Source organism: Chlamydotis macqueenii, chromosome 4, assembly GCF_036417535.1.
Source record: "Chlamydotis macqueenii isolate bChlMac1 chromosome 4, bChlMac1.mat, whole genome shotgun sequence".
Taxonomy (NCBI): Eukaryota; Metazoa; Chordata; class Aves; order Otidiformes; family Otididae; genus Chlamydotis; species Chlamydotis macqueenii.
In genome coordinates this window covers 70,393,633-70,409,706 of record NC_141559.1, presented here as the reverse complement: position 1 = coordinate 70,409,706, position 16,074 = coordinate 70,393,633, and the positions used below count along the sequence as shown (strand labels likewise).

Here is a 16,074-nt window from a genome sequence, read left to right as displayed (position 1 = left end):
GAAGCACTGGACCAGGCTGCCAAAGCAAGTGGTGGATTCACCATCCCTGGAGATGTTCAAAGAATGTGTACATGTGGCATTTTGGGACATGGTTTAGTGGGCATGTCTGATGGATGCTCATTCTCACAATTGATACACAGTCTTTCCTGTGCAAATTAAATCTGTGATCTTCATTATTCAAAAAAACTCCCAAACTTTAGGATTTTCCTAAACGCCCTAAGTATGAAATTCTTGCCATATTGTTATGGATGCGTGGTTGCACAGACTTTTTCCTCAGTGAGGAAATCAGTTTCAGTAATTCCCAAGTGCTCCCTTTCCCACCCTCCTACATCTGGCCATTTGTTTTTGCCTCTCCGCCACCCCCTGCATTTTTGCAGGCTTTTAAATCCAGATCAGATCCTCAAACTGAGAGGTATTATATACCACAGCTGGGGACTGAGCAGTCAAGAACAATTATAGCTGGAGTTATTGCTGCCAAATGCTTTGTATCATTAAACTGTAGTCTCAGGAAAACACTTTGAGAGCCATTGTACTCCCTAAGAAGGTAAGCATAGCTAAGTGAAACTAAACTCAATAAATTATTTAGGAGAGAGAGTAGGAAGATCTACTTAGCCACTTCTAGGAGAACAGTTTATTCAGATTTATTTAAAGTGGTTTTTTTTTTTTTTACATATCTGAAGATCCAAGCTGGAATGAAGACTCTTTTCATTTTATACTCTTAATGTTGATTATAGCAAAAGGCAAGAGTCAAACACTTAACTATGTAACATTTTTGTTTGTGATAATTGAAGGTGTTGAAATGGTCTTCCATCAAACAGATACTTCAGACTAAAGTAATGTTCTGGACCAGCTACTTTTTTTTTAATTTGCAGAGAACTTTCAAGGTGAAGAATAATGTAATAGATAAACCAGATGACATTATGTGGTGTGTTCTTTTTCAGTTTTCTTAGATGTCCTCTTCACCTCTTTTTATTTCCTGCTTTCTTTTCCTTCATGAAGTTCAAATGCTTGCATGCTTATAGGTAGCGCATTCTTGGTATCAAGCACACTATTATATGTATTGTTTCTTTCTTAAAGGGTCAATTCATGGCTGCACTGTAATTTAATACTCGCATGAGAATTCAACTTGAGTTCAATAGTTTGTATATATACCACATTCAGAGCCGACTGAGTTTTAACTTTCAGTTGTTTTTCAGTTCTGCATGAAATTATTCACACCAAGTGTTTTCAGTCCTTTGGTGATTTATTCCATTGTATTGAATTTAAAATAATTAAAGCAGAGAACTGTAGTACTATTTGAAGGCTGTTTTCTTACCTGAATGAGTTAGACAACACATTTACTTTTTTCACTCAGTGTAAGAGAGGATGTGCAACGCTTTACTCTGAGAACAATGTTCAGAAAGGAATTATAATCTCTACTCATCCTACTCTTTCACTCCTGATAGTGGAAGATAAGCAGCAGATTACTACTCAATTTATTATTTCTTAGTTTATGAACAGAAAGTACAGAGTATATTGCACAATTATTCTTCAAAATTAAGAATACGCATACACTATAGCCAATCTCCTTCAAATAAAAATGAACACAACGAGGGAGAAGCCAGCCCTGCTTAGACAAGTACTGAAGAAAATTCCAGTCAGGACTTTTGTGAACAGACAACATTTGGGCTCATTTAGTCATTCACTTCTGTAATGGGGAAAAAGTTACGAATATTTGCTAGCATACTAGAAAACTAACTCGACTTTCTAAAAGTGAGAATTTAAGTGGGAAATCTAATTCTAAAATGTACAGGTACTCAATCAAGGAACATAAAAAGCTACCACTTGTGTGTGTCATTAAGAGTTACCAGTAATCAACATAAAAATAACTAATCAGTAAACAGCAAATACTCAGCAAGCAACAAGAAAATTAATTTTAAAATATCCAACCAGATTGCAAAATTCAACTTTCCTTTATAACTGTGAAACCTAAATATTTAAAAAGACTCAAATAACTTAAGAAGTATTCTTTCTTTTTAAAAGAAAAAAAATGTCGTAAGTAACTTTCTGAAAATATGGGAAGAATTCACATTACGCAAGAGGCCAGGAATGCCTTTAACCAAAAAATTGCTGCAAACTCTACGCTTCATACATTTCCTTCACATAAACTTCAAATTCACAAATTCCTTTCACAGACTGTTAACCACATTTGTCAGATCAAGCACCACATTTTAAAACACTGCCTAACATTTCTGCAAGGATTCTTCAACTTTTACTCACAAGAATTAATTATCCGTAACAGGCCCATTGTTTACACGCTTTGTTAATTATGTTGTTCATTTTGTAACAGCCTCAGTTCAGCTCCTGATCACTATCCACTCTTTAACAGATTAATAATTTCTGAGTCAGAGAAGCTCTGTGAAAAGATCACAGAAAACATCTCAGCTCTACAAACACTGAACATGAGCGGTCCAGGTTAAGGTCAACAGTGAGTCAGGGAAGGGAAGCTCTTATTTCAGCTCTTTGCACAATACCTGCTCTGTAGGTAAACAGGAGTCTTCAGTTTAACAACACTAACAGACCTTAACCTTTTCAAGCATACGTATTTATTTAATTGCTATGTTTAAATCAAAGATATTTCCTATGAATAGCTTCTGCAAAGGAAGTACATGAAGATTTCCTTTGTTTCTTATTTCAATCACTGGCATGAAAGTGAAGGCTGAGGTAATCATTTCACTCAAAGGAAATAAAACAAAGAAACCTCTATTTCATTGCTAAGAAAGCTCAGAGGCTCCCACGAGCTGTTAACTTCAAAATATTCAACTAAACTAAATAAAAAATAATCACTGTAGTCACTAAGGACTATGATGCGGTTGGCCCTTATGTGAGACATGTTCTAGGGCTGGAAAAACAATTTCTACTCACTATGACATGGGTCACTTGAAATTCAGATGTAAATGAAGTCCCAGCTTTCTGAAGAGGGAAAAAAAATAAAATTGGTCCATTCCTATATGTTCTATGCTGAATTTACTCAAAACTCAATGCACAGGAACAAGGAATAACCAGAACCCTTGCTTCCCTTGTCCCTAGAACCTCACTCATCTATAAAACAGACAATAGGATATTTTGGAAAATATAGTCATTTTTTTTTCCCTGGAAAATTACTGTTAGCAGCCCCTTTGCTGAAAAGATAATATCTCCAGGTAGATTATACAACACAGAGTATCTACATATCAGGTTACACAACAAATGAAGAGCCAGTGCTATTTTTCTTCTAATTGCAGAATGCACAGATTAATTAAAATTCTCCATTACTTCAGATCCTACAATTCAAGCCAAATGTAATAAAAAGCTGTGATAATTAAATATATTGAAAAAATTTAGTCTTACATACTTTCAGGGTTCAGCATTACACTAGTTAAACTGATGTAAGTCTGCTCTGGAGCCCTCAACATAAGAAGGACATGGGCCTGTTGGAGTGGCCCCAGAGGAGGCCACAAAGATGATGAGAGGGCTGGAGCACCTCTCCTATGAGGACAGGCTGAGAGAGTTGGGGCTGTTCAGCCCGGAGGAGCAGAGGCTCTGGGGACACCTTATAGCAGCCTTGCAGTACCTCAAGGGGGCCTACAGGAAAGATGGGGAGAAACTCTTCAGCAGAGTCTGTTGCGACAGGATGAAGGGTAATAGTTTTAAAATAGAAGAAGGTATATTCAGACTAGATAAAAGAAAAAAAATTTTTACACTGAGGGTGGTGAAACACTGGAACAGGTTGCCCAGAGAGATGGTAGATGCCCCATCCCTGGAAACATTCAAGACCAGGTTGGACGGGGCTCTGAGCAACCTGATCTGGTTGGAGATGTCCCTGCTCCTTGCAGGGGGTTGGATTAGATGACCTTTAAAGGTCGATTCCAACTGAAACTACTCTATTCTATTCGATTCTATTCTATTCAGAGTTAAACCTACTCTAACACTGTATGAATTAGGCTACATATGCAGAAGATCTGTTATTTTATTAATACTTATCCCAGGTTTTATTCCACCCACTTCAAAGGGCATTTGATAAGGTCATTAGTTACCCAACAGGTTTAAAAGTGCTTAAAAACAGTGGAGGTCAGAGCAAGTCTAGCTTGTACCCTTAATTAGCTTCTACCAGTTAGTTGCTACCCTTAGAATGGCCTGACATTTTTTAAAGCTTACTGATAAAATACATAATTATTTATCTGCAGCCTACATTCCGTTCTTCTCATTTTTCCTGTTTTCTCAACATGAAACTATAGAGGAAGTATCTGCAAGGCTTTTATGCTGATAGATGCACACAATATGCAAAGAATGCACAGGATAAGTGGAAAATTGACGTATTTCTCATACTCACTGTTTTCATGCAAAATAAAGATTTTGATTGCCTTCTAAAAGGAAAAGTATAATCAGTTTATTAAACATTTGTTTTTTGAACTTTATTCTGTATACAGCTAGAAGAACTATAAATTTGATTTTGGTAAGTAAAATCCACATACTGTGTTTTTTTTTTCTTCAATCTATCTTACAATAATCCGAGCTTTTGTTGAATATTTCTACATTTAATTACACCGTAAAGAAAAGCGATCTGTAACAGGTGCCGTATCGGACAGGTACTTCCATTTTTTAGTCAGTGGGACTTTTGCCTTAGTAAGGACTTTATCCCACACATTATTTTGTCCAAGAAAGCACAGGATTTTTAAGTACCACACATATAATCTAATTAGCCTAATAAATAATTAGAAACAATTTTCAATTTTGAAGGCCATGTTACTTATTCAATGAACACACCCCCAAAAGTGCAGTACATATATTCACAGCATTCTTATAATGACCACACCTACGATTAATCTGTCAATATAATTCAGTAGTTTTGAATTTGTCCACGTGAACAACGAGAAAGCAATACTAATCTAGTAAATTCCAAGGTTTTGTTTGCAGAAACATGCCGATGTGACATTACATCTAGTTACGCAGAATTCAGCTACAGAGCTGAAACGGTCTGTTTCACCACTTAATTATTTATCCAGTTTGCCTTGTAAATATCGTTATTATTTTCAATTATGAGTTGCAGTATGCATCATCACAGGATTCCTATGGTTCTTGAAACCTCTGAGCTTCGTGTTTGACTCCCGTGCCATCTAAACCACCGCTCTGTGTCACAAAAACTGAGTTTTTCCTCACGTCTGTCCTCCAGAGCACCTGGTTTGCAAAACGTGACAAGCAAAATATTTGTATGGTACCCGTTTTTCCTATTTTTCTTATTTTTAATTATTTTGACAAAGCAGCTCTCACTTCTGCACTTGCATTTGCGTCACACTGTTCCCTATTTTCAGCAGGGCTTTGCACGACTCGCGACGCTGGTGATTTATAGATTACCGGGCCAGCACTTGCTACAGCCCTGCCCACCACCCTCCGTCTCACTGCCGCCCGACCACCCGGGCTTCGCACAGCTGCGACCGGCTACAACGGCTCTGAGGGCGGCCCTCCCGCCCGCCGCCTCCCTCTGCTCCGCCACACAACGTGCCACCACCCCTCACGCCCAACGGCCGTACGGCCGCCGCGCTTCCCGCCCCCGCCCCGGCGTCACTGCCGGAGCGGCCCAAGATGGAGGCCGGCGGCAGCGACTGCGACGCGCTCCCGAGGCTCAGGCGCCCTTTGCGGCGCGGAGCAGAACCCCGCGACCCACTGCTGCCGCAGTCCCCTCTCGGGGGCGGCGGGACGGCCGGTGGGTGGTGCCGGGGACGCGGAGACTGCACCGGGAAGGGAGGGGAGCGGAGGCGAGCCGAGCCGAGCCAGGCCCTGCTAGGGGGGCGGTGCGACAGAAATGCCCGGGCTGGGAGCGGTGACGAGCGGCGGCTGCCGCAGCGCTGCCCCAGCCGCGGGAGCGGGGGAAGGGGACGGACCCTGCTCGCTGCAGGAATGAGGGGGCTCCCCGGGTCGGCGGGCGCTGCCCTGCCCGTGGAACACTGCCTGCCTGCAGCCAGCAACGTCTTCCCTCGGGAGTCTGGTTCTAACGGCGAGCTGGATGTGAAAAGGGAGACGTGAGTTGTGTAAAAGGCTTGCAACTGCGGATTTCTTGATGGAGGTGAAGTGCCTAAGTGCTTCAGAGCCAAGCTCTAGTAGATGACGAAGAATCGAGGAAATAAAAAAAATAAGAATGCCTGTAAAATCCAGCAGAGCTGTTAGTAAGCTCAGCTGGTGATAATAATGTGTGTGGAGGAGCCAGCATATGTTGCACTGCTGGAGGCACACAGGCCACCAGTAACTTCTAGTGATAAAGTTCCAAGTATGAAACATCAGAGGCGCCTTTGACACCTTTTTTTTGATAGTGTGTATAAGTATTGAGAGTGTTAGTTACTGTCATGCACAAAAATACGCTTTCAAATCTCACTCTGTTGTCTTCCTTTCTCTAAACCAATATATAGTGATGAGGGAAAAAAGAAAAGATACTTCTCTGCAAAGTAATAGTTTTAGTTTACTTGCTGAAGGGATGCAGCGTGAATCAAGCCAGCTTCTGAAACTGAAGTTGAAAATCTCTTGGGAAATAACTGCAGTCAAGTACAATAAAATTATTTATGCCTGAAATTGATTTGCAAATATTAAAATTAAGAAAAAAAAGATACAAATAAATTAGTAATCAGAAATACCAACCTGACTTTCTATATGCTAGATTAATAAAAATGCTTTAATAACACCAGGAGGTTTTTAATTAGTTAAATAACCCTTTCATAATCTAGTCAGCTGTTAATGTTCCAAAAAGGTACACAAACACAGTATGTGCTGATTTTTACTGCTTTATCGTTTTATCAGAGTACCTTGCTGAGTCTGTTTTATTTCAGGAAATGCACTGAGCTTTTTAGAATACATCCTCTGTAATACAAAGTGTATTACACAGAGTATAATAATCTCCAAAGATAAATGAATTAGAAGGATAAAGCATCATGTTTTATGTAACTATAATCATACTCCATTTAATGACTAGCTTTAGTGCTATAATTATGTTCTTATTTACAGAAGAGTCTACAGCTGTAGAGAAGAAGAGGAAGCCTCTTACCAGACTCAATATTCATTCTGCATTCTGGATTTCGGCATCGATTGCTGTGACATACTACTTTGATTTTTTAAAAACTATTAAAGAAACTATTCAAGCAGATAGGTAAAGTGCCTTTTCTTATAAAGAAAGAAATGTGTTTTCATCTTACAGTCATGTTCAATTGGTTACATCTGAACATTGTGTTTTATATCTTGGATAAACAAGATCTGCAGTAGGAACAGAGAGAGCTGGCACTGTTCAGGTTGGAGAAGAGAAGGCTCGGGGAATCCTATTAATGTATACAAAGACTTGAAGGGAGGGTGCATAGAGGACAGAGCCAGGCACTTTTCATTGGTGCCCAGTGACGGGACCAGAGGCAATGGGCGCAAACTAAAACACACGAGGTTCCCTCTGAACATCAGGAAACACTTTTTTTACTGTGAGGGTGACCAAGCACTGGCACAGGTTGCCCAGGGAGGTCATAGACCTCCATCCTTGGAGATAATCAAAAGCCATTTGGACACAGTCCTAGGCAACAGGCTCTAGGTGACCCTGCTTTAGCAGGGGGGTTGGACCAGATGACCACCTAAGTCATTATTATGAAATAAATTTTTAAGTAAATACAATGCTTAAAATTTTTCTGCAATTATTTTTTTTTTTATTTAGGTTCTACTGAGCCACCTGTGTACATGCAAAATTTGTTCTAATAGCAGGATGTTTTAATACTGTACCTTCAAGTTTACATTTAAGTACACTGCCTGTTTTGTTGAAAGTGTTGGGGTTTTGATTTTATTTTCATCAAAAAAGCTGAAATTGATCTTTAAACATCAAAAGGAACTTCATTTCTCTAGAAGTTCTCTAGACTTCTTTGAGAAGACCAGTGAAAGATTAGTGAAATAATTTCTATGAAATAATTTCTATTTATTTTCTGTTTCTTTTCTGTTAATTATTTTCAATGGGATTGATGTATGGTAAATATTTTTAGATAGCTTCACCTGGAAGTGCTTTTAAAACTCTCTCATTGTCATTGTCATTATTGTATTAATACATGGAAGCTGAACAGGGCCTCACTCTGTGCTGTGAGGTTCTCTGGAGCTGTTGCTCCAGGCTGGTCTGTATAACACTGTACATCCAGTTGGCTGAGGATACAAACTAGTGACTCCAGGATGTGATAAAAGTTTTGGGTGGCCCTGTCTGCTCTGTCCAGTACCTGTCTTCATGCATTGGTTGTTAGGTAGCCTATGGCAACTGCTCTCTTGATGCAGGTTACCTTATTGGTAGTACTGAGGTACCAAAATAGCATACGGTATTTACTGTACCATACCAGAGCAGATGTTATTTGAGTAGGAAGATGCTTGATTACCCTTTGTAATTCAATAATCAAACTATGGTAATAAGAATTCAGTTTTAATTTTTTTTTTATTTGCTCAATACGTATTCAGATAAGTCCAAGATTTTATTAAAGTGCATCTTGCTCCCAAATTGTTTTTCCATCTTACTCTTGAAGTATGTCCTCAAACAGGTTTAAAAGTACATCTTCTTAAATAATCAGATGCCCTGTGTTTTCTTCATTCTGTGTTTGAAATCCTGGATTTAATCTCATACTTCTTGTCTGTTAAATTTGAGAGTTCATAAACTTGAAACCTTATTAAAGCTTTCTGCAACAATCTGTTGCACAAAAATCAGTCATCTGATTTATAGTGAGAAGCACAGTTGCAATGGAGCCTATTTTATTTCATTACTGACAAAGTATTTTTGGTGCAGTAGTATAGTAGATCACTGACAAGATCTGTTGCATTGCATTTCCAAAATATCTGAGGGAAAAATAAATTGACAGGAATGTTGCATTGCAAAATTAAACTCAATTATATATATTAGACAGCTTCAGAAGGGTAAAAAGTGTTTTGTGAAAGTGATTTAAGAAAAAAACTACAGGAACTCTAGGCCAATCTGTATAATTAACACATATTGTCTGTTCTGTTTCTAGACTAGAATGAAGATTAATGTGGTTCTGTTTAACATGCTTTAACGTGCTTTCTCCCCCACAGTTGGTGGTTTGCCTCTGGCATTTGTTTACTGACTGCATGTTTATCTGTTGCCTTTTACTGCATACTCTATCTCGAGTGGTACTGTGGAATTGAGGACTACGATACCCGGTATCCAGCACTGATACCTATCACAACAGCCACCTTTATTGCAGCAGCAATTTGGTAAGTGCAAATGCTGTGTACAAACTTCTGCTAAACCTGTGCAAGTCTAACTGTGTTAATGGGTTTATTGTATAAAAAGTATAATTTCTCTAATTCTACTAAGTGTATTCATGACAGTACCAGTTCTGTGTCGCATAATTTCTTCCCCTTTCAATGTTCATCCACAAAGCAAGACTTGCAGCTGTCAAAACCGTCTATTAAGTTGCAGATGTACTGGATCTTTTCTGTCTTGAAAATTTATGGGAAAACTGAAGTCCTTAGCTTTCTTAGTATAAATTGCTTACCTCTGACAACTATTTGTGAAGTTTATAAATTAAGACAAAGGTGTGTTCCCTAACTGAGAAAAAATTATGCCTGATCAATTTCTAATACAGAGTTCTTCATTATCAAACAATCTATAAATAGCAAGCATATTCTGAAATTTGTACTTCTGACTATAGTTATGTGAGCTTTAAGGGTTTGTATCTTGTCAGAGAATGGTACTTTTAGTAAGAGCTACTTCATTTATGAGATTATAGGAGTCAGAATTGAGCAAGCGTGCATGTGAATGAAAAAATTACATATGTGTGTGCCAGAATATTTATTTTCTCTCTGCATGAAAGCTGGTTCTCTCTTTATGTTTAGATGTGGTATCTGTATAACATCAGTCATTATTTGTTGCAGTGCTGGGAAAAAAAAAGAAGACTGAAGGAGATAAATGTTCCCTATAGTTTAGAATTAGTCAAATCTATAATCCATATAATTCAGTTGTAAAATAAGTTGGTTTTCCCCTTTCTCTTCAGTTAACTCAAATCTGCTTGGCTGGAGGTGCAAATCAAGGCTTTTCCCAGTTGCCACTTATGCCCAAAATCAGTAGTTAATTTTCAGATGGTTCATATGCAGAGATTCTGAAAGTGAAAGGTATCTTTATCTTTGATGGGACTGAGTGGACTTGCTCAGTGTAAAATCTGCAGCAGCTACTGAAGTTCTAGGATGAGTTGTCAGAAAATAAACAGTAACCTAAATGACTAATTTAGTAAGTAGGTGCTGGGGTCTTTTTGTTTTGTATTTTCTCAAGTTGTAAAGAAACAAGGATTTTTCCAGATTTAGTAAGTTAAATCTCATTTCTCCTTGTGCCATGTTTTCTTTGTGTGGCTGGTGTTTCCATAATATGACAACTGAATTTACCAAAAATTTCCTGCTTTTATTCCCAGTTTCAACATTGCCTTGTGGCCGGTCTGGTCGTTCATGACACCTTTGTTGCTCTTCATTCAGTTTATGGGTGTTGTGATGCTTGTGTCACTCCTCGGATAAGTCTTTCAGGTAAATAATTGAATTGTTTAAGCACAAAAGCATAAAAATATTTCTCTTGTTGCATCAGCTGCTTTGTTAGACATTTAAGGATTGTAAGACCATTTAAGGATTCCTTCTCTATGTTTTCTGTACAGTTTTAGAATATGGATATTTTGTGGTATATAGAGTAACTGGAGAACATGCAAGTATCCTAAGGGAAGAATATATTTTTTCTCTTCTCTAAGATTCCATTCTAGCCAGTGAAAAGAAGTGATTGGTGAGAATGGATGATTTTGCGGAGTACAGGCCGAATACCTGCAGCTTTCATCCAAACTGCGAAAACCTCTTAGGGAAGTTGCTTGACCTGATAATAAAGGGGAGAAGCTATTAACATATTGTCGTAGTTCAGCCCCGATCGGACCAGACTACGCAGTCTCCGACACATATGTATCAACCGTCTTCTCTAATTTTTTTTAATTCAAATTATTTGTCTTTTAAGTATGCTGTTTTCATTTTTTTTTTTTTTTTTTTGTGATGAACAGTCCAGATCAACCTGCTACCTGGAAAACTGCCAGATATCAGAAGTTCCCTAAAAAAACAAGCTTTCAAAGGCAAAACCAGATACTTTATTAACTTCAAAAATTACTTCTCAGTAACTGCCACATTGAAAAGGGTTTCTCGCATCTTTTGTTAGGATATACTGTTCAAATAAGTCCTGCGAAACTGAAAAAGCTTAATAAGGAAGACATCAAAGACAGCTCAGTAAATAGGGCAAGGGATGTCCCCTGTATCACAGATGTCTGTGTCATGCAGTGAAGTGATTTCCCACAGCAGGTATTGTTTGCTGTACTTCCTTCTCAAGGGAATGTGGGGAAGCCTGTTTGGTTTTGCTTGCCATCACAAATCCTTTCCAGTGAAAAAGGCCTCCAGCATTTTCATGAGTGCAGCAAGAAGAATGAGTCAGTGCTGGATTTTGAGTGTAGCCTCTCGAAGTGCCAGAGCTGTGGGCAAAAAATACTTAACGTCTGAGATAGCAAAACACAGCTTTTGTTTCCATAAACAAACTGAAACCAGTGTTGCATGTTTCCTTCTAATTTCTAGATATCAAGAAACCTAATTTTTTTAAGGAGGTAATTAACTTAGGTCATACTCTGACACCACCTATAGACTTTTGAAAAATACAACACTTACTTCAGAACCTCTTTACTGTATTATGGGAGCTTCAGTCACACTTGCTAATGCAAACTTCTTCAGATCGTGTTTGTTCGTTCTGTCATTAGCTATGTTCTGTCTGAGCACTGGAGCATGTGGGGAAAGGACGCATTTCGGTGTGTTAGAGCTGATGGTATTAACAGACTAAAATAACCATTCCGCATTAATTTGTAATTAGAAAGTAAGAAGTACAAGTGAATTACAGATATCCTGAACAACTGAACCTTATGAAAACATTCTGGTTTTCTATATGAACAGCCAAGTAAATTTAGAATAAATTTAAATACAGAATTTATTAACTCTGCATTAGGTGAAATAATTATTGGCGTAATAATTAGGGACAAATTATTATTTGGTGATGCAAAATTATTAACGAATCAATATCAAATTAGTACAAGATACAGTTTGTGCAGTATATACAACCTTACAGCATTTTTGTTAAAGTTGGATTTGTTTTTTCTTTTCTTTCAGCTTCATGTGAGGGACTCAAGTAACTGTTATTCTGCAACGTGGATGTCACTTTGTTACATTCCAGTACTTTTATTATTTCTAATACTGCTTCTTTTCTCTGATACCATAATTCTTAGACTACCTGATTTATAAATCAAATGGACATAACTGTAGGTCAGCCAGCGACTGGGAAAAAGCAACTGACAGTGGATAATTAAAGATAGATAGGTTTTAACTCTCTTACTAACATAAAGCATTTCATCACTCCTTTGTGAAGCTTTTCTTTATATTTCAATATTAAGCAGATGGGTAATAAGTCAGTTATATAGCCCTAATCCTATTTGGGGACTCCAGGGATCACCTAGTCCGACTTCCTGCTCCAAGCAGGTTGGTTGGTTATGAAAGTGTTCATAGTTAATGAAAGTGTTGTGGGTTTTTAATACTGTATTCTTTCCATTTGAATTGACAGCTAAAATATTGTTATCTGGAATCTGTGTTTGTACTTGAAAACTTACTCATAGATGACACAGGAGACATTTCCATGATCTGTTAGATTTCTGATGTTATGTGTGTTATGTAGGAAATATTTTATTACCTAATCTCTCGTCTTCAGATCTGCTAGTGTTTGAAAAAAGATTCGAAGTGGGATAAGGGCCTGGAAAGCTGGTTGACGTTTACATAATTTTGAATTTGGAAGTGCCATCAGTGAAATAAGTAAGTTCTACTTGTGCTGATATAGTTTGTCCCCAGCCAAAGATACACGATTAAGCTCTGAATAACAATATTATTGGATAACAATAATATGAACAATATTAACACTACACAAGAAATTAAGAGCACAAAGTAAATTATTTTGATATATGCACTATTTTTCAGTATTCAGGATGTTATTCTTCTGTAAATTAACTTTTAATTCTCAGCAGTGCCTGTTAATGAAGTTGCCATTTTTCTTCCTCAGCAATAAAGAGGCTGATACTAACTGAAATGCCATTAGTCATACACAGTTGGGAAAGTTTTAACTTTACCTGTCTGTTAGCTTTGTCTGAGATATCTATGTATGTGGAAACCTGGGCACCAGGTAGTTGCTAGGCCATTTTATATAGATCTTTGTGTTAAATACGGTCACGCCCAGACCTTTTGGAAGATAGGAAAATGTAGAAGCTGGGTATTGAAGCTTGTTAAAATTTATTCCTTGTGACTGTTGCTTGAAGTCTGGACTGTTAGAGGAGAGTGTTCTTCATTCAGACTTTCAAATTCACACCATTGCTGAATACACAACACATGAAATGTTTAGTAATGAAAAAAGTAGACATTGTCTTAAGCTGCTACATTTTCATTAAGGAAAAACTTTGCTGTCAGTATGCAATAGAAAGGATCAGTCAAACCAAAATTAAATACATTTAGGACTACCGTTAAGTAGCTTGTAGAGTAAGTTAATAGCTCAATTTGTTTAAATACAATATTTAAGTTTTCCAAAACCATTTGTACTTCACATCTTTAAAGGGCAAGTTGCTTATCTACAGGTCTTCATCTTTTAAGAAATTTTAAGTGCATACCAAGGTACATTTGAGTAACTTTGTTTATTATGATATTTAAATATACTGTTGCTCAGGGATGGTAATTATCACTGTATTTTTATTTGTCAACTATATAAATGCTCTAGGTGTTTTAAGTCGTCTTGTGCTCTTGAATTAATATTACTATTTGCTACATGTTTTTTCAGATTTATTCTTCTGAACATCTTAATAAACTTTGTACAAAAGTGATCAATTATTGTTCAGTACTTAATTGTTTAACTGTCCAATTCCACTGTTCTTGGGGACTGTCAGCCCACCATTTTGCCTGTAAAATAGATGTTCGTGTAGATTTTAAATACTGTACTTGACTTTGAGTATGTTTGTCTGTCATGACCTCCCAGCTTTGTTTATGGAAGGTGTAATACCTGTCTGAACACCTTTGGAGAGCTAAAATCCCAGGTAGGTATGCTCATCGTACAGAAGTCCTGCGAAGTCTTTCAGTAACAGTTTTGAGAATCCAGTGCAATATTTAGTCACGTACTTGCTCAAAATGAAGTAGTGGTGAATGTGGAAAGAATTTAAAACAATGTTTGCTGTAATTAGCATCCTGACAAAACGTTGCTGCCACCTCCAGTTCTGTGAACTGCCTGCTTTTGTTATTTTGCTTACCACCAAATAAAGAATTTAGGCAACAGATTAGAAAGGGATCTCTTAATAGTTTCCTGAAAACAATTATTAGGCAGTCAAAATCCCTGCCTCTACCAAAGCTTGAATGTATTAGCTGGCTACAGACCACCATAGATATTTTTTGTATCCATTTACATTGATTTCATTTGAGGGTGAGAATGTGCACAGCACCAAACAGCTTTTCTTCACAGGTGACACGGGATGCTCTAGAATAATCTTAAAATAACAGAAATAAAACAGTATAGCAGTGAAGATTATTTGTCGATTACCCATAGAAGCTCTGTAAAATGAAAGTATATTCCTTAGTTGTTCTTTAAAGGTTAGACAGAAGTAGGACTTAGCATTTCCATAAGCTTCAGATAGTAATGGATGTAGCTCTGAGCTAGAGGTGGTTGAAGCCTTAACTATTTGACTAGTTATGCTTTTTATTTATATTGCTGTTATGGGCTGGACAGAAGCATAGGGCTTGGTTTCAGCTAAGTGCATTTTTCAAAAGAAAAATGTGTAGATGGCTTAAAATACCTGTTTCTTGAACAGGACAAAATGAATAAAAGACATGAGCTGCTATGTCCTTATGCTTACCTAAATAGGGGATTGTACAGAATTCACTCATTCCACCCTTCTGCCATTTTGTTTTCCTTCCCTGTTCTTTAAGAGGAATGCAAACCTCAGAAATTTACATGTAACTTCAGAAATGTCCTATGTTACTTTAATAATTTCTGGCTTCAGAGGAGAAAAAGCTTAAGAGAGTTTTTAAGTTTTGCCAGTGGAAGTGGACTAAGATAGATGCAGTCTTTCAATTTATTCAAATTTTTTGATGTAGTGGCTTAATTTCATGTGAGACATAGGTCATTCACTGTAAAAAACAATGCTTTGGATATTTGATATCCTACCAACAGATACAGGGTAAAAATGTAAGACTTGCCTGGCCAGAGCAAGGACTGGTCCATCTTGGTATTTGGCCTCCAAGCTATGGCTAGGTACCTGAATACCTAGAATGAAGAGAATTTGTATTGTACGCAAACAAAATAACATTTAAAATATTTAGGGTTTTACACTGGGCTAAATTCTCAACCCCTACAGGCAACCAACTGGTGCTCCAAATCTTGCGGTTTGCATACCTTTATCTCTTATGACCACAGGTCACAGTTACAACTAAGCAGTTTAAATAAAAAAGGTTGATATTTAAAATGTGTATAAAAGTGGACTAAATCCTGCAGAAGTCTTTGCAGCTCTGAGCTCAGTTGTTGCTACTCCGACTAGCAATCACTCTAACCCTCTGTTGTCAGAATGGGACTTGCTAAAAAAAGTTCCTAACCCTTGAAAGGTCTAGAAAATTCCTGAAAGCAAAGGGCTTTTATTACCAATCGAAGTGCCAGTTGCCAAAAACGTGGTGTACTGTGAGGCCCGGAGCACAAAGGCATGGCAGGTGGCCTCATGGCTGCCCCTGTGCGAGGGGACTGCATCTGCCTCAGGGCCCTGGCTGCCCTGGGCCGCAGGGTGGGCTCTGTCAGCTTCCTCCCGTTCCCCGGTTTTCCAGCCAGCCATTATGGGCCAGGGGTGCTATGTTCACTGCTCGCCATCTTTCCCGTCTCCCTGTCTGGAGAAGGCGTTACGCCGTGCGTGTCTCTGTCAACACGATGTCAGCTCCGTGTCCCACACTCAGCGCAGGGCTCACCTCTACCTGGGGTCATGG

General features: G+C 38.1%; 1 protein-coding gene across 2 annotated transcripts; it reads left to right on the top strand.

Moving 5' to 3' along the window:
• Positions 1-5,573: 5,573 nt before the first annotated feature.
• Positions 5,574-13,940, top strand: TMEM128 (transmembrane protein 128). 2 transcript variants are annotated; one of them, XM_086747746.1, is made up of 5 exons: positions 5,574-5,722; positions 7,012-7,153; positions 9,079-9,240; positions 10,434-10,542; positions 12,196-13,940. In XM_086747746.1, the coding sequence occupies exons 1-4, from the start codon at positions 5,602-5,604 to the stop codon at positions 10,531-10,533; spliced, it is 525 nt and encodes a 174-aa protein (XP_086603872.1). In that variant the 5' UTR covers positions 5,574-5,601; the 3' UTR covers positions 10,534-10,542; positions 12,196-13,940. The 2 variants fall into 2 exon arrangements, with proteins under 2 accessions (XP_086603872.1, XP_086603873.1); XM_086747747.1 differs by having other exon boundaries at positions 5,587-5,722; positions 7,015-7,153.
• The last annotated feature ends 2,134 nt before the right edge of the window (positions 13,941-16,074 follow it).

What these genes read in the sequence shown, in the direction of transcription:
- TMEM128 (XM_086747746.1), top strand. Translation starts at nt 5,602, where the DNA reads ATGGAGGCCGGCGGCAGCGACTGCGACGCGCTCCCGAGGCTCAGGCGC. An exon ending in CGGGGGCGGCGGGACGGCCG is followed by an intron (nt 5,723 to 7,011) that starts GTGGGTGGTGCC and finishes TCTTATTTACAG; the next exon opens with AAGAGTCTACAGCTGTAGAG. An exon ending in TTTATTGCAGCAGCAATTTG is followed by an intron (nt 9,241 to 10,433) that starts GTAAGTGCAAAT and finishes TTTTATTCCCAG; the next exon opens with TTTCAACATTGCCTTGTGGC.